General features: G+C 46.9%; 1 protein-coding gene across 2 annotated transcripts in view; it reads right to left on the bottom strand.

Moving 5' to 3' along the window:
• Window positions 1–11,450: 11,450 nt before the first annotated feature.
• Window positions 11,451–17,218, bottom strand: part of FBXO28 (F-box protein 28) — a 30,087-nt gene continuing 24,319 nt past the window's right edge. For both annotated transcript variants that reach the window (XM_047848149.1, XM_047848148.1), the window contains exon 5: window positions 11,451–16,096. In XM_047848149.1, coding sequence (XP_047704105.1) covers window positions 15,702–16,096 — 395 coding nt within the window. In that variant the 3' untranslated portion in view covers window positions 11,451–15,701. The remainder of the gene's footprint in view (window positions 16,097–17,218) is intronic.

Below are 17,218 nucleotides of genomic sequence, written 5' to 3'. Positions count from 1 at the left end.
GGCCGGGGCGGGGCCCCGCGGTCCTCCCTCTGGCCCCGCCCCGCCGGCCTCGCCCCGCCGGCCCCATTGGTCCCGCCCTTTGGGCTCCGCCCCCAGCGGCCCCGCCTGCTCCGTTGGCCCCGCCCCGCCGCCTCCGGGCTGCCTACGCGGAAGGCGGGCTCTCCCGCCGCCCGGTGGCGCCACGGCGCGAGACCTCGGGTGAGCTGTGCCGCGCGGGCGCTCGGCGGCGCCTGTCGGCCCCTGCGGGAAGCGGGGCCCGAAGGAGAACGCGGGTGCGCGGCCGCTGGGGGCCGACCGAGACGAGAAGCCGCTGCCGGCAAGGAGAGGGAAGGGACGAGGACCTGCCTGCCCCCGCCGTCCAGCCTCGTCGGGGCCGGTCGCGGCCACGGCCTCTCCTGGGAGGGGCGGCGGTCACACAGCCCGTTCCCACCTCTCCCGTCGAGAAGAAACTTGGGCTGAAACTACAGAAAGGAAGATGACGTTCAAAGAAAAGCGCGATTTAACCCCGCGTCCCGTCTGTCAGAGAGGAGCTCAGAGCCGCGCGGCCTGCAGCCTCGGGGGAGGAGTGGGCGGGCTTGGGGTGAGGGTCCCCTCCCCGTGCCAGGTGGTCGCCTCCCCGTGTCAGAAGGTCCCCTGGCTGGTGGGGACCGGGGGTTCCAAGCCGACGGCTGACGGTCCCCTCCTCATGTCAGGCGGTCCCCTCCCCGTGTCAGGAGGTCCCCTGGCTGGTGGGGACCGGGGGTTCCAAGCCGACGCTGACGGTCCCGTCCCCAGGTCAGGTGGTCCCCTCCCCGTGCCAGGTGGTCCCCTCCCTGTGCCAGGAGGTCGCCTCCCCGTGTCAGAAGGTCCCCTGGCTGGTGGGGACCGGGGGTTCCAAGCCGACGGCTGACGGTGCCCTCCCCGTGTCAGGAGGTCCCCTGGCTGGTGGGGACCGGGGGTTCCAAGCCAACGGCTGACGGTGCCCTCCCCGTGTCAGATGGTCCCCTCCCCGTGCCAGGTGGTCCCCTCCCTGTGCCAGGAGGTCCCCTCCCCATGTCAGGAGGTCCCCTGGCTGGTGGGGACCGGGGGTTCCAAGCCGACGGCTGACTGTCCCCTCCCCGTGTCAGATGGTCCCCTCCCCGTGTCAGGAGGTCCCCTGGCTGGTGGGGACCGGGGGTTCCAAGCCGACGGCTGACGGTGCCCTCCCCGTGTCAGGAGGTCCCCTGGCTGGTGGGGACCGGGGGTTCCAAGCCGACGGCTGACGGTGCCCTCCCCGTGTCAGGAGGTCCCCTGGCTGGTGGGGACCGGGGGTTCCAAGCCGACGGCTGACGGTGCCCTCCCCATGTCAGATGGTCCCCTCCCTGTGCCAGGAGGTCCCCTCCCCGTGTCAGGAGGTCCCCTGGCTGGTGGGGACCGGGGGTTCCAAGCCGACGGCTGACGGTGCCCTCCCCGTGTCAGATGGTCCCCTCCCTGTGCCAGGAGGTCCCCTCCCCGTGTCAGGAGGTCCCCTGGCTGGTGGGGACCGGGGGTTCCAAGCCGACGGCTGACGGTGCCCTCCCCATGTCAGATGGTCCCCTCCCCGTGTCAGGAGGTCCCCTGGCTGGTGGGGACCGGGGGTTCAAAGCCGACACTGACGGTCCCCTCCCCATGTCAGGCGGTCCCCTCCCCGTGCCAGGAGGTCCCCTGGCTGGTGGGGATGGGGGTCCCAGGTCGACGGGCTGAAGGTCACCTTTTGGGAGAGGCCGAGACCGCAGTTGGGTTGGGTGTTACGTCTTGGTTTGCCGACTGGGACTCGGCCCGAGTGAGTCCGTTTGGGGCCTTGTCTCCTTCCGAACAACCGCCCCCTCTTCTGGCCCGCCCCTCGGCCTGCCTCAGGACGCCAGAAATGTGAGGCCTAGGCGCCACTCCCCGCTTGCGCTCTGCAGGCCCGGCAGCGTGTGCTGACGCCCCGTGGTCGCGACTTGAGGCCCTCGCCTTTTAAGTGGCTCCTCGTCTCCGCTCCTCTCCTGGCGTTCCAGTCGCGGGGGGCCGATGCGCCCGGTGGTCGGCGCTGCGAACAGGCCTCCGCAGCTTCTGAGAGCGTCCAGCCGGCCGGCGAGACCGCGGTGGTCCTGCTTAGGGTGGCCCCGGCGTCTGGAGTGCGCTTCAGAGCCACGGCCCCCGAGACCCGAACCAACCGCAATCGAGCCGGAGAAAGACCGTGTTGAGGGAGTGACCGAATTTCTACGTGAAGTGGCTCGTTCGGTGATTTCGGGAGGCCGAGTTTCAGCTTCGGCAGAAACGTTAATACTGGGGTGGTGGCCGCAGCACGGACGCCCCCTTGTGTGACCAAGATACGATCAAGGCCTGTCCTGCCATCGGAAACAACTCTGTCCTTGCAGAGATGCCTGCCACTGGTAAGATCTGGTTTAGATAATCATGAGAACGTGGGGGTGCGAATGTGCTGTGACTTGCGTAGGTGTTTGTGTCTAACTGGGCGAGTGCAGTTATCATTGGAGAAAGGTAAAAGCAAGGCGCCGGGTGCTGTGGCCATGAAGATCAGACTCTACGAGTGAGTTCTAAGAGGGAGGGGGGATGCGTTGGAAATAGAAGAGAAGTTGGTCACGGGGAGGACCACCCATCTCTAGCATCGTGGACAGACTGGAGTTTTTGATGGCAAAGCCAGCAGTCTGAAAGGTCGCCCCACTGCGCAATGGCCGGGGAGACACAGACGTAGGTGTTACCTTTCCGGGCCATGCCAGAATAAAGGACAAGAGAGACGAGAGAGGGTTTTACGTTTAAGTATGACGTCTTGATCTGGCATCTGGGGAAGAAGCAGTCTCCATCGATGACGTCAGCGGCTTCCCTTCCTTGCCGGTTTGTTTCGGAGGTCTCCAGTGTCTGCACAGGACCAGATGGCAGGTGGAGCCTTCTTTTGCGGTGGGATGTGTACCCAAGGTTCAGGTCCCTGCAGTGTGGCTGAGGACCGGTTTAGTCCCTTACGAGGGGGTTCAAGCACAGTCTTTGTCCCTAGTGATCGCAAATCAGAAGGGTGGGAGAGAATTGGAAACATTAATTCGGACAGTCACAGCCAGGTATTTGAGCTGGAAACATTCAGGAACCGGTCCAGTTTACGGGCACATAACACATCCTCTACGACAGCAAGACTAGAATCTAATGTCTACACAGGTGCAAACATAGTTTTCCTGTCTAGAATCACCCCCGCTTTTTTTTTTCCTACCAAGATAACCACAGTAAACAAATGGGTTTGTTTTTTTTATGAAATTTGGTCTGATTATCTACGTAGTGCATCAAGAATAGCAATTGACCATATAAACTCTTTTATTTATTCTTCTTCAGCTAAGGCAGCAGAAGAGATGGTTTATCATACACGTGTTACGTTCAGCCACAAACGAAAACAGAATTAGTGCTTTAAGTCACAGGCCCAGGGAGTCTCTCAAAGGTGGTGGTTGCGATCAGATGGTGATGGATGGTCTAGATCCATTGAATCAAGCTCTGGAAAGTAGGCTCGCAGTCCAACCACTGGTAGCAGTGTCTCTGGCCTCTGGCTTTCCTTCTTTCCGGGTGCACACACTACTGGTCTACGTGGACCTCTGCCTCATCTTTCTTCTCTTACGCTTCAGCCTGCGCATTTGCTTCTTCCTCCACTTAGCCTTCATGGCGCAGAGTTTTCCAAGAAGATGGCGCTAAGGCTGAGCCATATAAACTCGTTTTAAGGCTTGAACTTCTCATAAGGGATCTCAGACTGAACTTTTAAAAGCCTCTGAGGGGGCGCCTGGGGGGCTCAGTCGGTTAAGCGTCCGACTTCGGCTCAGGTCATGATCTCATGGTCCGTGGGTTCGAGCCCCGCGTCCGGCTCTGTGCTGACAGCTCAGAGCCTGGAGCCTGTTTCAGATTCTGTGTCTCCCTCTCTCTCTCTGACCCTCCCCCGTTCATGCTCTGTCTCTCTCTGTCTCAAAAATAAATAAACATTAAAAAAAAATGTTTTTTAAATAAAATCACAAAACTAAACTGGGTACAAATTTCCAGAAGAGAAAAACTAGATTCAAGCAGAACAAGAACTAATTATATTGGATTGAATAAACTCATGGAGATAATTGTAATTTTTCTGTGACTTTTTGTTTTAAACACTGCTGCTTCCTTAATGTTTTGTTTTTCTAGACTTAAGCGAAATGTATTCTCTTAAACTATTTGTGAATTAACAGCAATTTGGTAAAGTATACCTTTGTAAATAAAGATGAAATATTTACCTTTTCTCCATACCTGATGCCTCCAGAATTCAGAAACCCTTGAGTATTCATTTCATATGCCATATAGTTCATTGTTTGCATAAGCTCAGTAAGAATCTGTTCTCTTCGTAACAGGAAACAACTGGAAACACTGGCTATTTACCAAGGGTTTGACTGGAATGTCATATTTGAGCGAGAGGTGCATAAACTCAGATATGACCACACAGCTTTCGGGAACTGCTTGGATAAGTCACTCTGGAGCCTTGTTCATAGGGTTCTTGGCAGCCTTACCAGGTAAGTTAGGAATGTCACTTCCTGGTAGAACCAGGAACCTCGGCATTTGGGGGGGGGGGGTCTCAAGAAGACAGGAATTCACCCAAACTGTAAGTATTGCAGGTAACATGTGATGAAAATCCTCGGCTTGGCTTCCTGGCCTCAGAGGCTTTTATTTTTTTTTTTTTAATGTTTTATTTATTTTTGAGACAGAGACACAGCATGAGCAGGGGAGGGGCAGAGAGAGAGGGAGACACAGAATCTGAAACGGGCTCCAGGCTCTGAGCTGTCAGTACAGAGTCCGATGCGGGGCTCGAACCCACGGACCGTGAGATCATGACCTGAGCCAAAGTCGGACGCTTAACTGAAAGAGCCACGCAGGCGCCCCAGTTTTATGATTTTGAAGTTATCAGAAACTTGTACTTTTCAGAGTCCTTTCCATGAATCTCTTTGAAGATGAAGCATTTTGCAGGAATGCTTTTGCAAAAGTATCAAAATAAAACAAGAAAACAGCTTTTTTAATAATAGCCATTCTGACAGGTGTAAGGTGTTATTCCATTGTAGATTTGATTTGCATTTTGCTGATGGTGAGTGATGTTGAACATCTTTGTGTGTGTGTGTGTGTGTGTGTGTGTGTGTGTGTTTGGTTCTATTTCTTTCTTTCTTTGTTTATTTATTTATTTTGAGAGACACAGAGACAGTGTGGGTGGGGCAGGGAGAGAGGGAGAGAGAGAATCCCAAGCAGGCTCCACACTGTCAGCACAGAGCCCCATGTGGGGCTCAAACCCACAAACCGTGACCTGAGCTGAAACCAAGAGTTGGACGCTTAACCTACTGAGGCACCCAGGTGCCCCTGTTGAACATCTTTTCATGTGCCTATCGGCATGAACGTATGTCTTCTTTGTCCTATCAGGTTCTGAATATCAAATTTCAATTTGGACAATTTCCAACCACAGAGTTACTCAAAAAATCCTTTTGAATGAAATTCATCACCATTCTCATCCCCACCTGGCTTATATTTTTCTATTTTCTCCCCAGGCAGTAATTTTCTTCAAATGATATATTTAAGCTAAATAGTTGCTCCCAACCCCACTCCCCCCGCCCCACAACTTCTTGAAAGCCTGATAAAAAGGGAGCTGCTGTGGTTAAAGTATAAAAGTTGGCCAGACATAGACAAAGAAAAAATAATAGACATTAACAAAGGCTGGAGGGAGAAGGCAAAGGGGAGCTATCATTTAATGGATTCAGAGTTTCTGCTTGGGGTGATAAAAAAAAAGTTCTGGAAATGGATAGTGGCGATGGTTGTACCACATTGTGAATATACTCAATGCCACTTAATTATACACTTAAAGATGGTTAAATGGTAACTTATGTACATTTTAACACACACATATACATAAAGAATAGAGACTTAAGAGGAGTGTGAGACAACAACATCAAGATAATCTATACACATGTAATGGGAATGTAGGAAAAATTTTCAAATAAAGAATAGTTGAAAACTACACAAATTTGACGAAAAACATTATTACATCCAAGAAGCACAATGGACTCCAAGCTCACGAGCTCAATGGACAAAACAGGAGATCAACACCCAGACACATCATGGTAAATGCCGAAGGACAAGGAGAAAATCTGGAAAGAGCAAGAGAGAAGTGGCTCAATACATTCAAGGAGACTCCACAGCATTAACAGCTGACTCTTCATCAGAAACAGTGGAGACCAGAAGGCAGTGGGATGGCATATTCAAAGTACTGGGGGAAAACACCCTGGCAACTAAGAATCTTACACCTGGCGAAACTATCTTTCCAATATGAAGGTAAAATACATTTCCAGATAAACACAAACTGAGAGAATTTGTTGCTCAAAGAGTCACTTGATAAGAAATACTAAAGGAAGTTCTTCAGGCTGAGAGTAAGTGACCCCAGAATGTAACTTGAGTCCACGTGAAAAAATAAAGAGCATCAGAAAAGCTAAGTAATATAAAAGACGGCATAAACACTTTTTTTCTTCTACTTTCTTCTCTTAACTGGCTTAAAAAGCAGTTGTGTAGGAGCACTTGGGCGGCTCAGTTGGTTAAGCGTCTGGCCCTTGGTTTTGGCTCAGGTCTTGATCTCACGGTCCATGAGTTCTAGCCCCACATCAGGATCCACACTAACAGTGTGTACTTGGGATTCTCTCTCCTTCTCTTTGCTCCTCCCCCGCTTGCATGCTTGCTCTCTCTTTCTCTCTCTCTCAAAATAAATAAACTTTAAAAAAGTAAAATAAAAATGTTTTTAAAAAGCAATCATATAAAGCAATATGTATATAATTGTATTGTTGGCCCTATAGCATATAGAAATATAAAATATTTAACAATAACAGCACAAAAGATGTGATGGGAGCAAAGCTCCCTGGGATCAAGGAAATGACACCAGATGGTAACTCAAATCCACAGAAACCAATGAAGAGAAATGAAAATGGTAAGAAGGCTAGTATAACAAACTCTATATACAGTTTCTCTCCTCTCAGTTTCTTTCTGAGGCATAAAATCATAGAAACTAACAACTATAATGGTGTATTTGGGACCTGTAACATACACAGATGTAATATGTTTAACAATGATAGCACAAAGTGGAGGAAAAAGAAATGGAACTATATAGGAGTAACATTTATATGTCACTGGAATTAGGTTACAGTAAACTTGAAATATTCTGATAAGTAAGTTGTATATGGTAAGCCCTAGAACAACCACCATGAACATAACCAAAACATGTAGTGAAAAAAAATCATTAAAGGAATTAAAATTTTACACAAGAAAATATTCACTAAATACAAAAGAAAGTGGTGAGGAGGAATGGGGGGGGGGGGGAAGACATGAGACATATCAGAAACAAAAAGTAAAAATAGCAAAGATAAATCTAGCTATCTCAGTAATAACATTAAGTGTGAACGTATTAAAGAATCAAATCAAAAGGCAGAGATTGACAGGCTAGATAAAAAAATAAGCTCCAACTACAGTTCTTCCTTGACTTTCAATAGGGTTGTGTCCTGATAAACCCACGGTAAGTTAAAAATATGAACTCTAAGTCAAAATACATTTTTGTAGGTTGCACCTAACCTACAGAACATCATAGCTTAGCTCTGCATACTTTAAATGTGCTCAGAACACTTACACTGGCCTACAGTTGGGCAAAACCACCTAACACAAAACCTATTTTATAATAAAGTGTTGAATTTCTCACATAACTTATCGAATTATACTGTACTGAAAGTGAAGAGCAGGATGCTTAAGTGTATCAGTCGTTTACCCTCATGATCACATGGCTGCCTGGATGCTGTGGCTCACTGCTGCCTCCAAGCATCACCAAACAGTGTTGCCTCACACAGGAAAAAATAAAAATTCAAGGGGCGCCTGGGTGGCTGAGTTGGTTAAACGTCTGACTCTCGGTTTTGGCTCAGGTCACGATCTCAGTTTCATGGATTTGAGTACCACGTCCGGTTGTGCTGATAGCTATTGTGCTGACAGTGTGGAGCCTGCATGGGATTCTCTCTCTCCCTCTCTTTCTACCCCTCCCCCACTCACTCTGTCTCTGTATCTCTCAAAATAAACTTAAAAAATAAATAAAAAAATAAAAATTCAAAATTCAAAGTACTACTGAATGCATATTGCTTTCACACCATCATAACATTGAAAAATCGTTAGCCGAACCATCTTAAGTTGGGGACTATCTGTTATATAGTGACTACAAGAGACACACTTCTGATTCAGAGATACAAATAACTTGAAAATAAAATAATGGGAAAAGACATATCATGCAAACAGCAACCATAAGAAAGCTGGAGTGGTTTTGCAAATATCAGGCGTAACAGACTTGAAACATAAAGGACATTTTATAATGCTAGCAAAACTGATAGAAGTGAGGGGACAAGTAGTTCAACAGTAGTAGCTGGAGACTTGACTAATGGAGAGAACAACTAGACGTGATCCACACGGGAATAGAAGACTTGAAAACTCCATGAACCCACTAGACCTAAAAAGTATCTGTAGAGCACTCTATACAAAAATAGCAGAACATGTATTCTTTTCAGATGCACATGGAACATCCTCTTGGATACACCACATCTTAGGTCATAAACAAAGCTTTGAAAAGTAAAAAGGATTGCAATGATACAATGTTTCTGAGCAATGGAATGAAAGTCAAAATAGAAAGAAATTTGGGAAATTCACCTATATGTGGGAATTAAACAACACAGTCCTAAATAACCCATGGGTCAAAGACACAGTCGCAAGGAGAATTAGAAAAAAACTTTGAACTGAATGAAAATTAAGACACAGAACACCAAACGTGATGAGGCTCAGCAACTCAGTAGAGGGAGATCTATAGCTGTCAATGCTTTTTTTATTCCCAACATTTTATTTTTTTACTGTGGTAAAATACACACAACATAAATGTACTACCTTAACCATGGTTTATGTGTACAGTTCAGTGATATTAAGTCCATTCGTGTTGTGCAACCATCACCACCTGCCAAACTTCAGGACTGTTTCTTTCCATCTTGCAAAACTGAAACTCCCTCCCCAGCTTCTGGCGGCCATCATTCTATTTTCTGTGTCTGATTTTGACTCATCCAAGTACCTTATGTAAGTGGAATCACAGTATTTGTCCTATGTCGCTGGCTATTTCACTCAGCACGATGCCCTCGAGGTTCATCCGTGTTGCAGCCGGTGTCAGAGTCTCCTTCCTTTTGAAGGCTGAATAGTATTCCATTGTGTGCATACACCATGTTTTGCTTATGCATCCGTCAGTGGGCACTTGGGTTGCTTCCATATTTTTGCTATTGTGAATTGCTTCCATGAACATGGTGTGCTAATATCTTTCCAAGCCCCTGCTTTCCGATTCTTTTATATGCCCAGAATTGGAATTGCTGGATCACGTGGTAATTCTATTTTTAATTTTTTAATGTTTGCCAACTGATTAAAGGATGTGACAAAGGATATGAACCAAGAGCCAGATGGAATTGATGCACAGGGCGAGGTATGGGTAAAGGGCTTGGAATTCTGTGCCCCCTCCAGGCACATGACCCTCTCCACATCTCCACGTGTTCACCAATCCAGAAGTTCCTATTTTTTATTTTTTTGCAGGTTCACCACACTGTTTTCCACAGCAGCTGTATCATTTCACATTACTGCCAACAAAACAGGATAGTTCCAAGTTCTCTACATCCTTGCCAATACTTCGTTTTTAATTTTTTTAAATGTTTGTATTTGAGAGAAATGTGGGGGGAAGGGGCAGAGAAAGAGGGAAACAAAGAATCCGAAGCCGGCTCCAGGCTCCGAGCTGCCAGCACAGAGCCCGATGTGGGGCTCGAACCCACCAGCAGTGAGATCATGTCCTGAGCTGAAGTCAGACACTTAATTGACTGAGCCACCCAGACATCCTTCATTTATTTTTTTTTTTTTTATGTTTATTTTTGAGAGAGGGAGCCAGAGAGAATGAGTGGGGGAGGGGCAGAGATGGAGGAAGACACAGAATCCCAAGTAGGCTCCAGGCTCCAAGCTGTCAGCACAGAGCCCAACACAGGGCTCGAACCCATGAACCCTGAGATCATGACCTGAGCCAAGTCGGACGCTCAACCGACTGAGCCCCCCAGGTGCCCCAGATTTTTGTTTTTTAAATATAGTAACCATCATAGTGGATGTGAGGTGGTATCTCATTGTTTTGATATGCATTTCCCTAATGGGTGGCGATACGCATCTTTCCATGTGCTTCTTGGCCATTTGTACACATTCTTTGGAGACATGCCTATTCAAGTCCTTACATGGTTTTAATTTTGTTTTTTATCACTGGGGTTTAGGAGTTCTTTATATATTGTGGATATTAACCACTTATGACTTGCAAGTATTTTGTCCCATTTTGTGGATTGTCTTTTAATTCTGTCGATAGGGTCTTTTGATGCACAAAAGTTTCAAATTTTCATGAAAGCCAATTTGTGAAAGTGATTTGTATATGTTCATTTCATTGAAATTCTGAGTAGTTTTAGAGCTGGAGGGAGTTTTGTAAAGAGGACGAATATTCTTCCCTGGCAGGGCAAATGAACTGGGGTGATCACTCTTTTGAATTGTTTGGCAACATATAGTAAGGCAACTACGGACTTGTGTTAGTGGCCTCAGACCCCATCTACTGTTAGGACTGCCTCTTAGGACTAGAGGTTCTAGAAGCCTTAAAAAGGTTTCGCCTGTATATCTAGGGTGAACCCATTACCAAAAAACTTTAGGACAAAAGTTGTCTTCTCCAAGCCCAACTGTTTTGAGATAGTAAGTTCCGTAGGTTACTCTTACCATTAGTGATTTTGCCACTGGCTGCTTCTAAAATTTTTTTTTTTTATCAACGTTTTTTATTTATTTTTTGGGACAGAGAGAGACAGAGCACGAACGGGGGAGGGGCAGAGAGAGAGGGAGACACAGAATCGGAAACAGGCTCCAGGCTCCGAGCCATCAGCCCAGAGCCCGACGCGGGGCTCGAACTCGCGGACTGCGAGATGGTGACCTGAGCTGAAGTCGGACGCTTAACCGACTGCGCCACCCAGGCGCCCCCACTGGCTGCTTCTAGTAGCTGTATAGAATGTTCATCTATATATACTTATTATTAAACGTAAGAGTTAACATAATCTAGAGTCTCGAAGCTCCCAGCTGCTTCAGAATGTAGTAGAGTGTAGCAGGAAGTATCTGAGCTTTGGAGGCAGGCAGGTCTGTGTTCAGATCCCACTCAGGCACTTGCTCGTATGATCCCGGAGATATGCTGCCTACCCTGTGTTTAGCTTCTGCAGCTAGAGTAAACCCTGCTCTCAAAGGCAGTTGTGAAGCCTGTAGGAACATACGGAAAACATACACACAGCAGTCCTTCTGGACGCGATGGCTAGGAATATAGCTTGTTGGAAGCAGAGCTCCACAACCTTTTGTGCATGAAATACAAAGAAAACAAGTAGCACTGGTTACAACACATTTATTTACGTACCCTGTTGTGTGACCGGGAGGTGCTTTTCACTTCCAATAATTGAATTCGGTTATAACAATTAAAATTCCAGAAGGTAAACTAGTAATTTATTGTTGCTCATGAGCATAAGTAAACAGACACGGTACCACATAAAGGAGTTTTAAACACTTCTCAACTTTTGGTAATAGCTTTGAATATGGACCACACACTTTGGCAGTGGACCTAATAAATCACCAGTAAGCGTGTAAATCTCATCATTCTCTTCAGACACAAGAGGAAAAATTTGGATTTAACTTTTGAATTTTAGGAATTTAACAGATTCTTAGGAAGCTGGAAAAGGCCGACACTACTTAAGCCTATCGTACTTACCACGAGTACAATGGACTGCTATTAAAAATAAAACGGTAAGCAGCAGTCAACTAATTGCTAGTTTCATTTTTTATGTTAATATTTTTTGAAAAGACTCGACCTCAGACGGCAGGCTACAGATGTTTGTTATTTCAGAGGAGTCTTAACCTACTAATTAACCTTTCACGGGCTAAAGGGACTCTGATCTCAAGAACTTGGATGGCATTATCGAATCGGGACTTTATATTATAGATTAGAAATAGTCATTTCCAAGAGACTGCATCATAGAGGACGCTCCTTTCAGAATGCCTTTATTCTTGGCTTCAAATCGTACTTGCGTGGTATTTTTAGAGGGTTTGGTAAATACTAACAAATGGGTACTCACTGCTAGGGCAGGACGTAAGAGTGTGCTGCTGATCACCAAGTACGAGATTTTACATCACATTAAATTAAAATTATATACTGTTGGAAATAGACAAGATAGGGAGTTCCTAGATCCTAGAAAATATTATGGCTAAGGAAATAGAGAACTCAAGAAAAGAATCCACCTCCAAGAAACTATTTCAGGAAAATAGAGTTAAGTGCCCTGTCTTAGGAAAAAGGTTATTAGTAATAAGGAACAACTGGGACGTCATACATCGTTTCTTTGGAGATTAAAGTGCGGGCTATGACGTGGCATATAAAATAATGCATAAAATAGTGCAATCTTCAGGTGCCATAATTTTTGTTTATTACACATAACCTATGTTCATGTGTCCATCTCTTCTAAAAAAAATTCAGCTGTAGTGACACCTTTAGCTTATTTACTTAGGCATTACTTATACTGTTTTACCCACCTTCGGGGCTACATAGAACATTTTAACATTTTAACAAGTAGAATAACAGCGCATACATCTTGAAACTACTAGAGATTAAGGCAAGCCCCTGTAAAGTTCAGTACTCCAAAAAACACGTTTTACCCAAAAAAAAAAAAAAAAAAAAAAAAAAAAAAGCTGCTTCCAAAACCAGTGGCTTTAGACCAGATGGCACCCAATAGTTTTTAAAACAGTGTGATTAATTACTCTGGCCACATCTGTGTTTGCCTCATTATTTCCAGGCTCTGAACATAAAAGAGGAACTGAAAAGCAGCAGGTTCTGTAACCTTGGGCTCTGAAATAACCCATCTCTCAGATTACGGCTCCGTTAGGGTGAGGCAGGGGCAAGTCCCCGTCATTGCCTTCTTACGCCTCTCCCCACGTGTCTAGGTCTATGGCGCTCACCTTACCCAGTTTACAAGTGGGCGCGACCCATGACGATAGAGACGCCTCCCCTGAAAAGCAGCCGAGGGCGATTCGTGAAGTGCGGTCCCAGGACAACAACAACTCACACGCAGCACCGAAGCGCCTGCCGTCTGACACGGGGCGAGGCAGCTCCAGCGCGGGAGGATCATCTACACCTTTCCTGCCGCCACGTGGCAGTTTTAGCTGATGCCAGTAACTTGTCGTCTGCTGAACCTTAAATACCGCTACCCAAAAGCAAGTACAACAGCCATCAAATTGGTCAAGGCGCTATCCTAACATGCTTTTCAGCGAGAGATCTTCGGCCAGATTTAAGCCTCCAACAAACCGCTGATGAATGTGTTGTGCTTCATCCCCCACCGCTACGGGCACTGACCTCGTGACACGTGGTTACAAGCGTGTCCTCTGGAAATGTGGATTTTGAAACAGAAAAATCTACCTTCTGATAGTGTGAATGCCTGTTATGGAAGCCACACACTCATGTTAACTAATGGAAGACTACACATACATTTAGGGTATCTAGATGTGGTTTACAAAGGAACCTGGAAAAGCTGAAACAATTAACAACTGTTGATCATCTGAGGTTCTATCCTTTGATGCATCAGGATCCGACTTTGTAAACCTGTAAACATGTTACTTTAAAGAGTCTTCCTATCACCAGGAAAGCAGACTAGTAAAGGCCATGGAGTATCCGGTGGGCCTGCTCCAAAGTTAGGACAATATGGCTAAATCCTAGGATTACAAAAACGAGACCTGCTGAGAAAATGAGTTCCAGACGGGGACTTTTATGGATGACCTTGGCTGACAAATGTTTTTTGGAAATTGTTTTATTTTAAAATTACCTTCCCAACAAACCATGTAACACTTGGATGTTATGGTGTTTCATTGCAAACACACAACATTGTCAATGGAGTTTCCAAGTCAGACATAGAATGGACCAAAATCTAAGGACAGTATTCTGTAAGGACAATATTAAAAATGGATAAGAAAAAGTTCCATTTGGTGAGGTTAAAGGATGCATAACCATGTCGTGTTGGACGGATAAAAAGGGTGGTAACCTTGTGCTTTTATTCAACTAAGGGACTTACCAAATCCTTAGGTTTTATGCAGGTGTCAGACTCCCACCTGGAAAGGGACAGTTTTCTATATTACACCTAAACCTATTTTAAATAACCGAAGCCCACGGCAACAGTTGTTTAAAAGAACTCACCAGTCAAATAATAACTACATAATTTAGTACATTAAAATAAACCTAGGACAGTAAGAGGTGAAATGTCTCAAAAATATACAACTGGGGGAAATAACCACCGCACACAATTTGGAGGTTGTTAAAGTGACCGCTTAGAAGGGCGAACAGTGCAAGACATGCTTTTCCAGTTACACGCTCAAAACAGGAGTGCAAACGAAAATTAAAGCTTTTGTTTAAAGTTGTAGGATAAGGAAAGCCTGAAATTAACATTTAGAAGCTTCCCTCGGGTCATCCCCCAGAAACGACATGACCAAAATGCTTTCTCGCTGTACGATTTTCTTCAGTGAGCTTCCTTTCAATGGCAAAACTGCATCCCACAGCTAGGTCCCCTACTCACCGCCGTGGTGATCGCCACACGGCTCCGTGAGCACACACGGTGGTGAGTAAAGGATACCTGTAGTCACCAGAGTCCGACATCAATAGCGTCTTGGAGTTTGGGCTTCTGCCTTGGCCAGTGGACCTGAACCCTACAGAGAACAGACAAAGCGATGGGCTTCAGAGCCCTCTGGTTCCTGTAAGACCGGAGGGCAAACGGACTAACAGATTCCTCCCTAGAGGCGAGCTGCCGGGGTGGAGGGCGTGAAGCGCTGAAAGAAACCGCTGCTGCTCTAAAAAGTGGAGGAGTACAGAGGTTCCAGATCAATACCAGTGCAAGAGCTGTTTAAGTGGGCTGACTAGGCGATGCATGCATCCATCCATGCAAATGTAGGACATGGCCCCCAAAGAGAACTGAAAACATGTATCTAACAACTGGAGAAGTCCCTTGCCAGTAGTTTATAAAAATAGAGAGTCAATACTGTAGAGGCCCCTTCTACAGTCAACGCCATGGAAGTCCGTCTTAGTTACCCATTACCTCAATACCAAAAAGCATTTACTACTTTTCAGACATTCCAGACAAAGGTCACTTATAACATAAGGTCAGCTTTTTTTTTTTTTTTTTTAAACAAGATACTGTCCGTTTAAAAAGTAGGTCTCTTCTTTCAAGTGAAACAGGACGTTTTCTGTATTTGACTTAACTTCTAGTCTGTCCAGACTTTGTTTCAGGTCCTTCTGTAATGTGCATATACGCAGGACAAATAAACCGACTTTAAACACCATCCGCACAGAAAAAAGTGAACTCCTCGACACGATAGAGCAGGTCTGGTTAGTACAAATCTATTGCAAAGTAAAAAGAATCTGTGCGTCGGTCCCACCGGGAGGCGGGGACGCGGCGTCCCGGCCCGGAGGGTTCCAGCGGAAGGTGTGTCCCGAAAGCCCGAGAAGCCGACCGGGCGTCCGGGTCCGCGTCACCGTCACCGTTCCCGCCACCGTCGTCACCGCCAACGCTGCCGGGCCTGGTCCCCCTCTGCAGCTCCAGGCACGCCCCGCCTCACTTCCGGTTCCGGAGCCGCTTAGATTTCCTAAGAGAGTCCGTGGCCTCCGCCGCCTTTTTCCGCTTCCGGGGGGCCTCCTCGCCGTGCCCCGACGCCGCAGCGTCCCCGACGGCGCTCTCCATGACCTCCCGCAGCTTGTGCTCCAGCTCGGCCAGCCGCGCGCTCTGCTCGCCGATGATCTGCGTCTGTTCCAGCAGCTTCTGGTCCTGGTCCTGAAGCTGCTTCTGCTGCTCCTGCACTTTAGTGCGCAGCTCCGACACCTCCCGCCTGAGCACAGTCACCCCCGCGCCGTTGGTCTTCACCTGCTGCTGGAGCTTGGTGACCTCCTGTCGCGACGGGTTTTGCTTGGAGAAGAGCTGCATGGTCGTGAGGGCCGCAGAAGGTCCCGGAACTGGGGAGGGAGAGTTTCAAGCGGTCAGTCAATCACTTCAAACGTCTCACTCCTGGCAACACTTCAGTAAGGAGGCTTATTTTGAAGCGGGGTATCATCGTAGCAGGACTCCCGCTATCGCCTCTTGAAAGCCCACTCGGTTTACTGCGTTAACTTAACAATACCGGAATCTGACTCCTGATCCTCCTGTTCCTGCCACACGATGCGCACCGCCAGCACGTGGACAAGGGCACTTACTGACATAAACCTGTCCTAAGTATTATAAAACGTTTTTAAGACCTACTAAGAAAACAAAAGTAGTAAAATTAGAATACGATTATTTTCCGTCTTATTTCTCACGTGCAAATACAAACGTTAGACTTCGAAGTACAGGCCTATCATGTTCTTTAAAAACATTTTTTTAAAGTCTTTATTTTTGAGAGAGAGAGAGAGAGAATGTGAGCAGGGGAGGAACAGAGAGAGAGGGAGACACAGAATCTGATGCAAGCTCCAGGCTCTGAGCTGTCAGCACAGAGCCTGACGCGGGGCTCGAACTCATGAGCCATGAGACCGTGACCTGAGCTGAAGCCGGACACGTAACCGACTGAACCACCCAGGCGTCCGCCCCAAGGCCTATCATGTTCGTAAGTCCTCTGTGCACTTAGATGTAAAAGCTTCAACTTCAGCCAAACAGAGATGCCATTAAAAAAGGGGGGCTACATCACACGTGATGATCATGAAGAATTTCTGACATGCAGGAAGGATCTGGAATCACTCTGTTTTAGGAATAGAATGTAACATCGGCATAAAAAGCACTATCCTAGGGGCACCGGGATGGCTCAGTTGTTAACCATGTGACTCTTGGTTTCTGCTCAGGTCATGATCTCAGTTCAGTAGTTTGAGCCCAGCATAGGTAGGGTTCTACGCTGACAGGAGCCTGCCTAGGATTCTCTCCCCTCTCTCTCTGCCCCTCCTTCTGTCTCTTTCTCCCTCTCTCTTCGCCCCATCCCCGCTCACACTCTCTGTCCCTCTCTCTCAAAATAAACAAATAAACTTAAAAAAAAAAAACCAAAAACCCACTATTATAATCTACCTTTAAAAAAATGTTACCTCTTGTTTTCTACAAGAATGGTGGATCTATTC

This window comes from Prionailurus viverrinus, unplaced genomic scaffold (genome assembly GCF_022837055.1).
Source record: "Prionailurus viverrinus isolate Anna unplaced genomic scaffold, UM_Priviv_1.0 scaffold_53, whole genome shotgun sequence".
NCBI lineage: Eukaryota > Metazoa > Chordata > Mammalia > Carnivora > Felidae > Prionailurus > Prionailurus viverrinus.
Note: the sequence above shows the minus strand (reverse complement) of the source record. Positions and strands in the feature narration are given on the sequence as shown.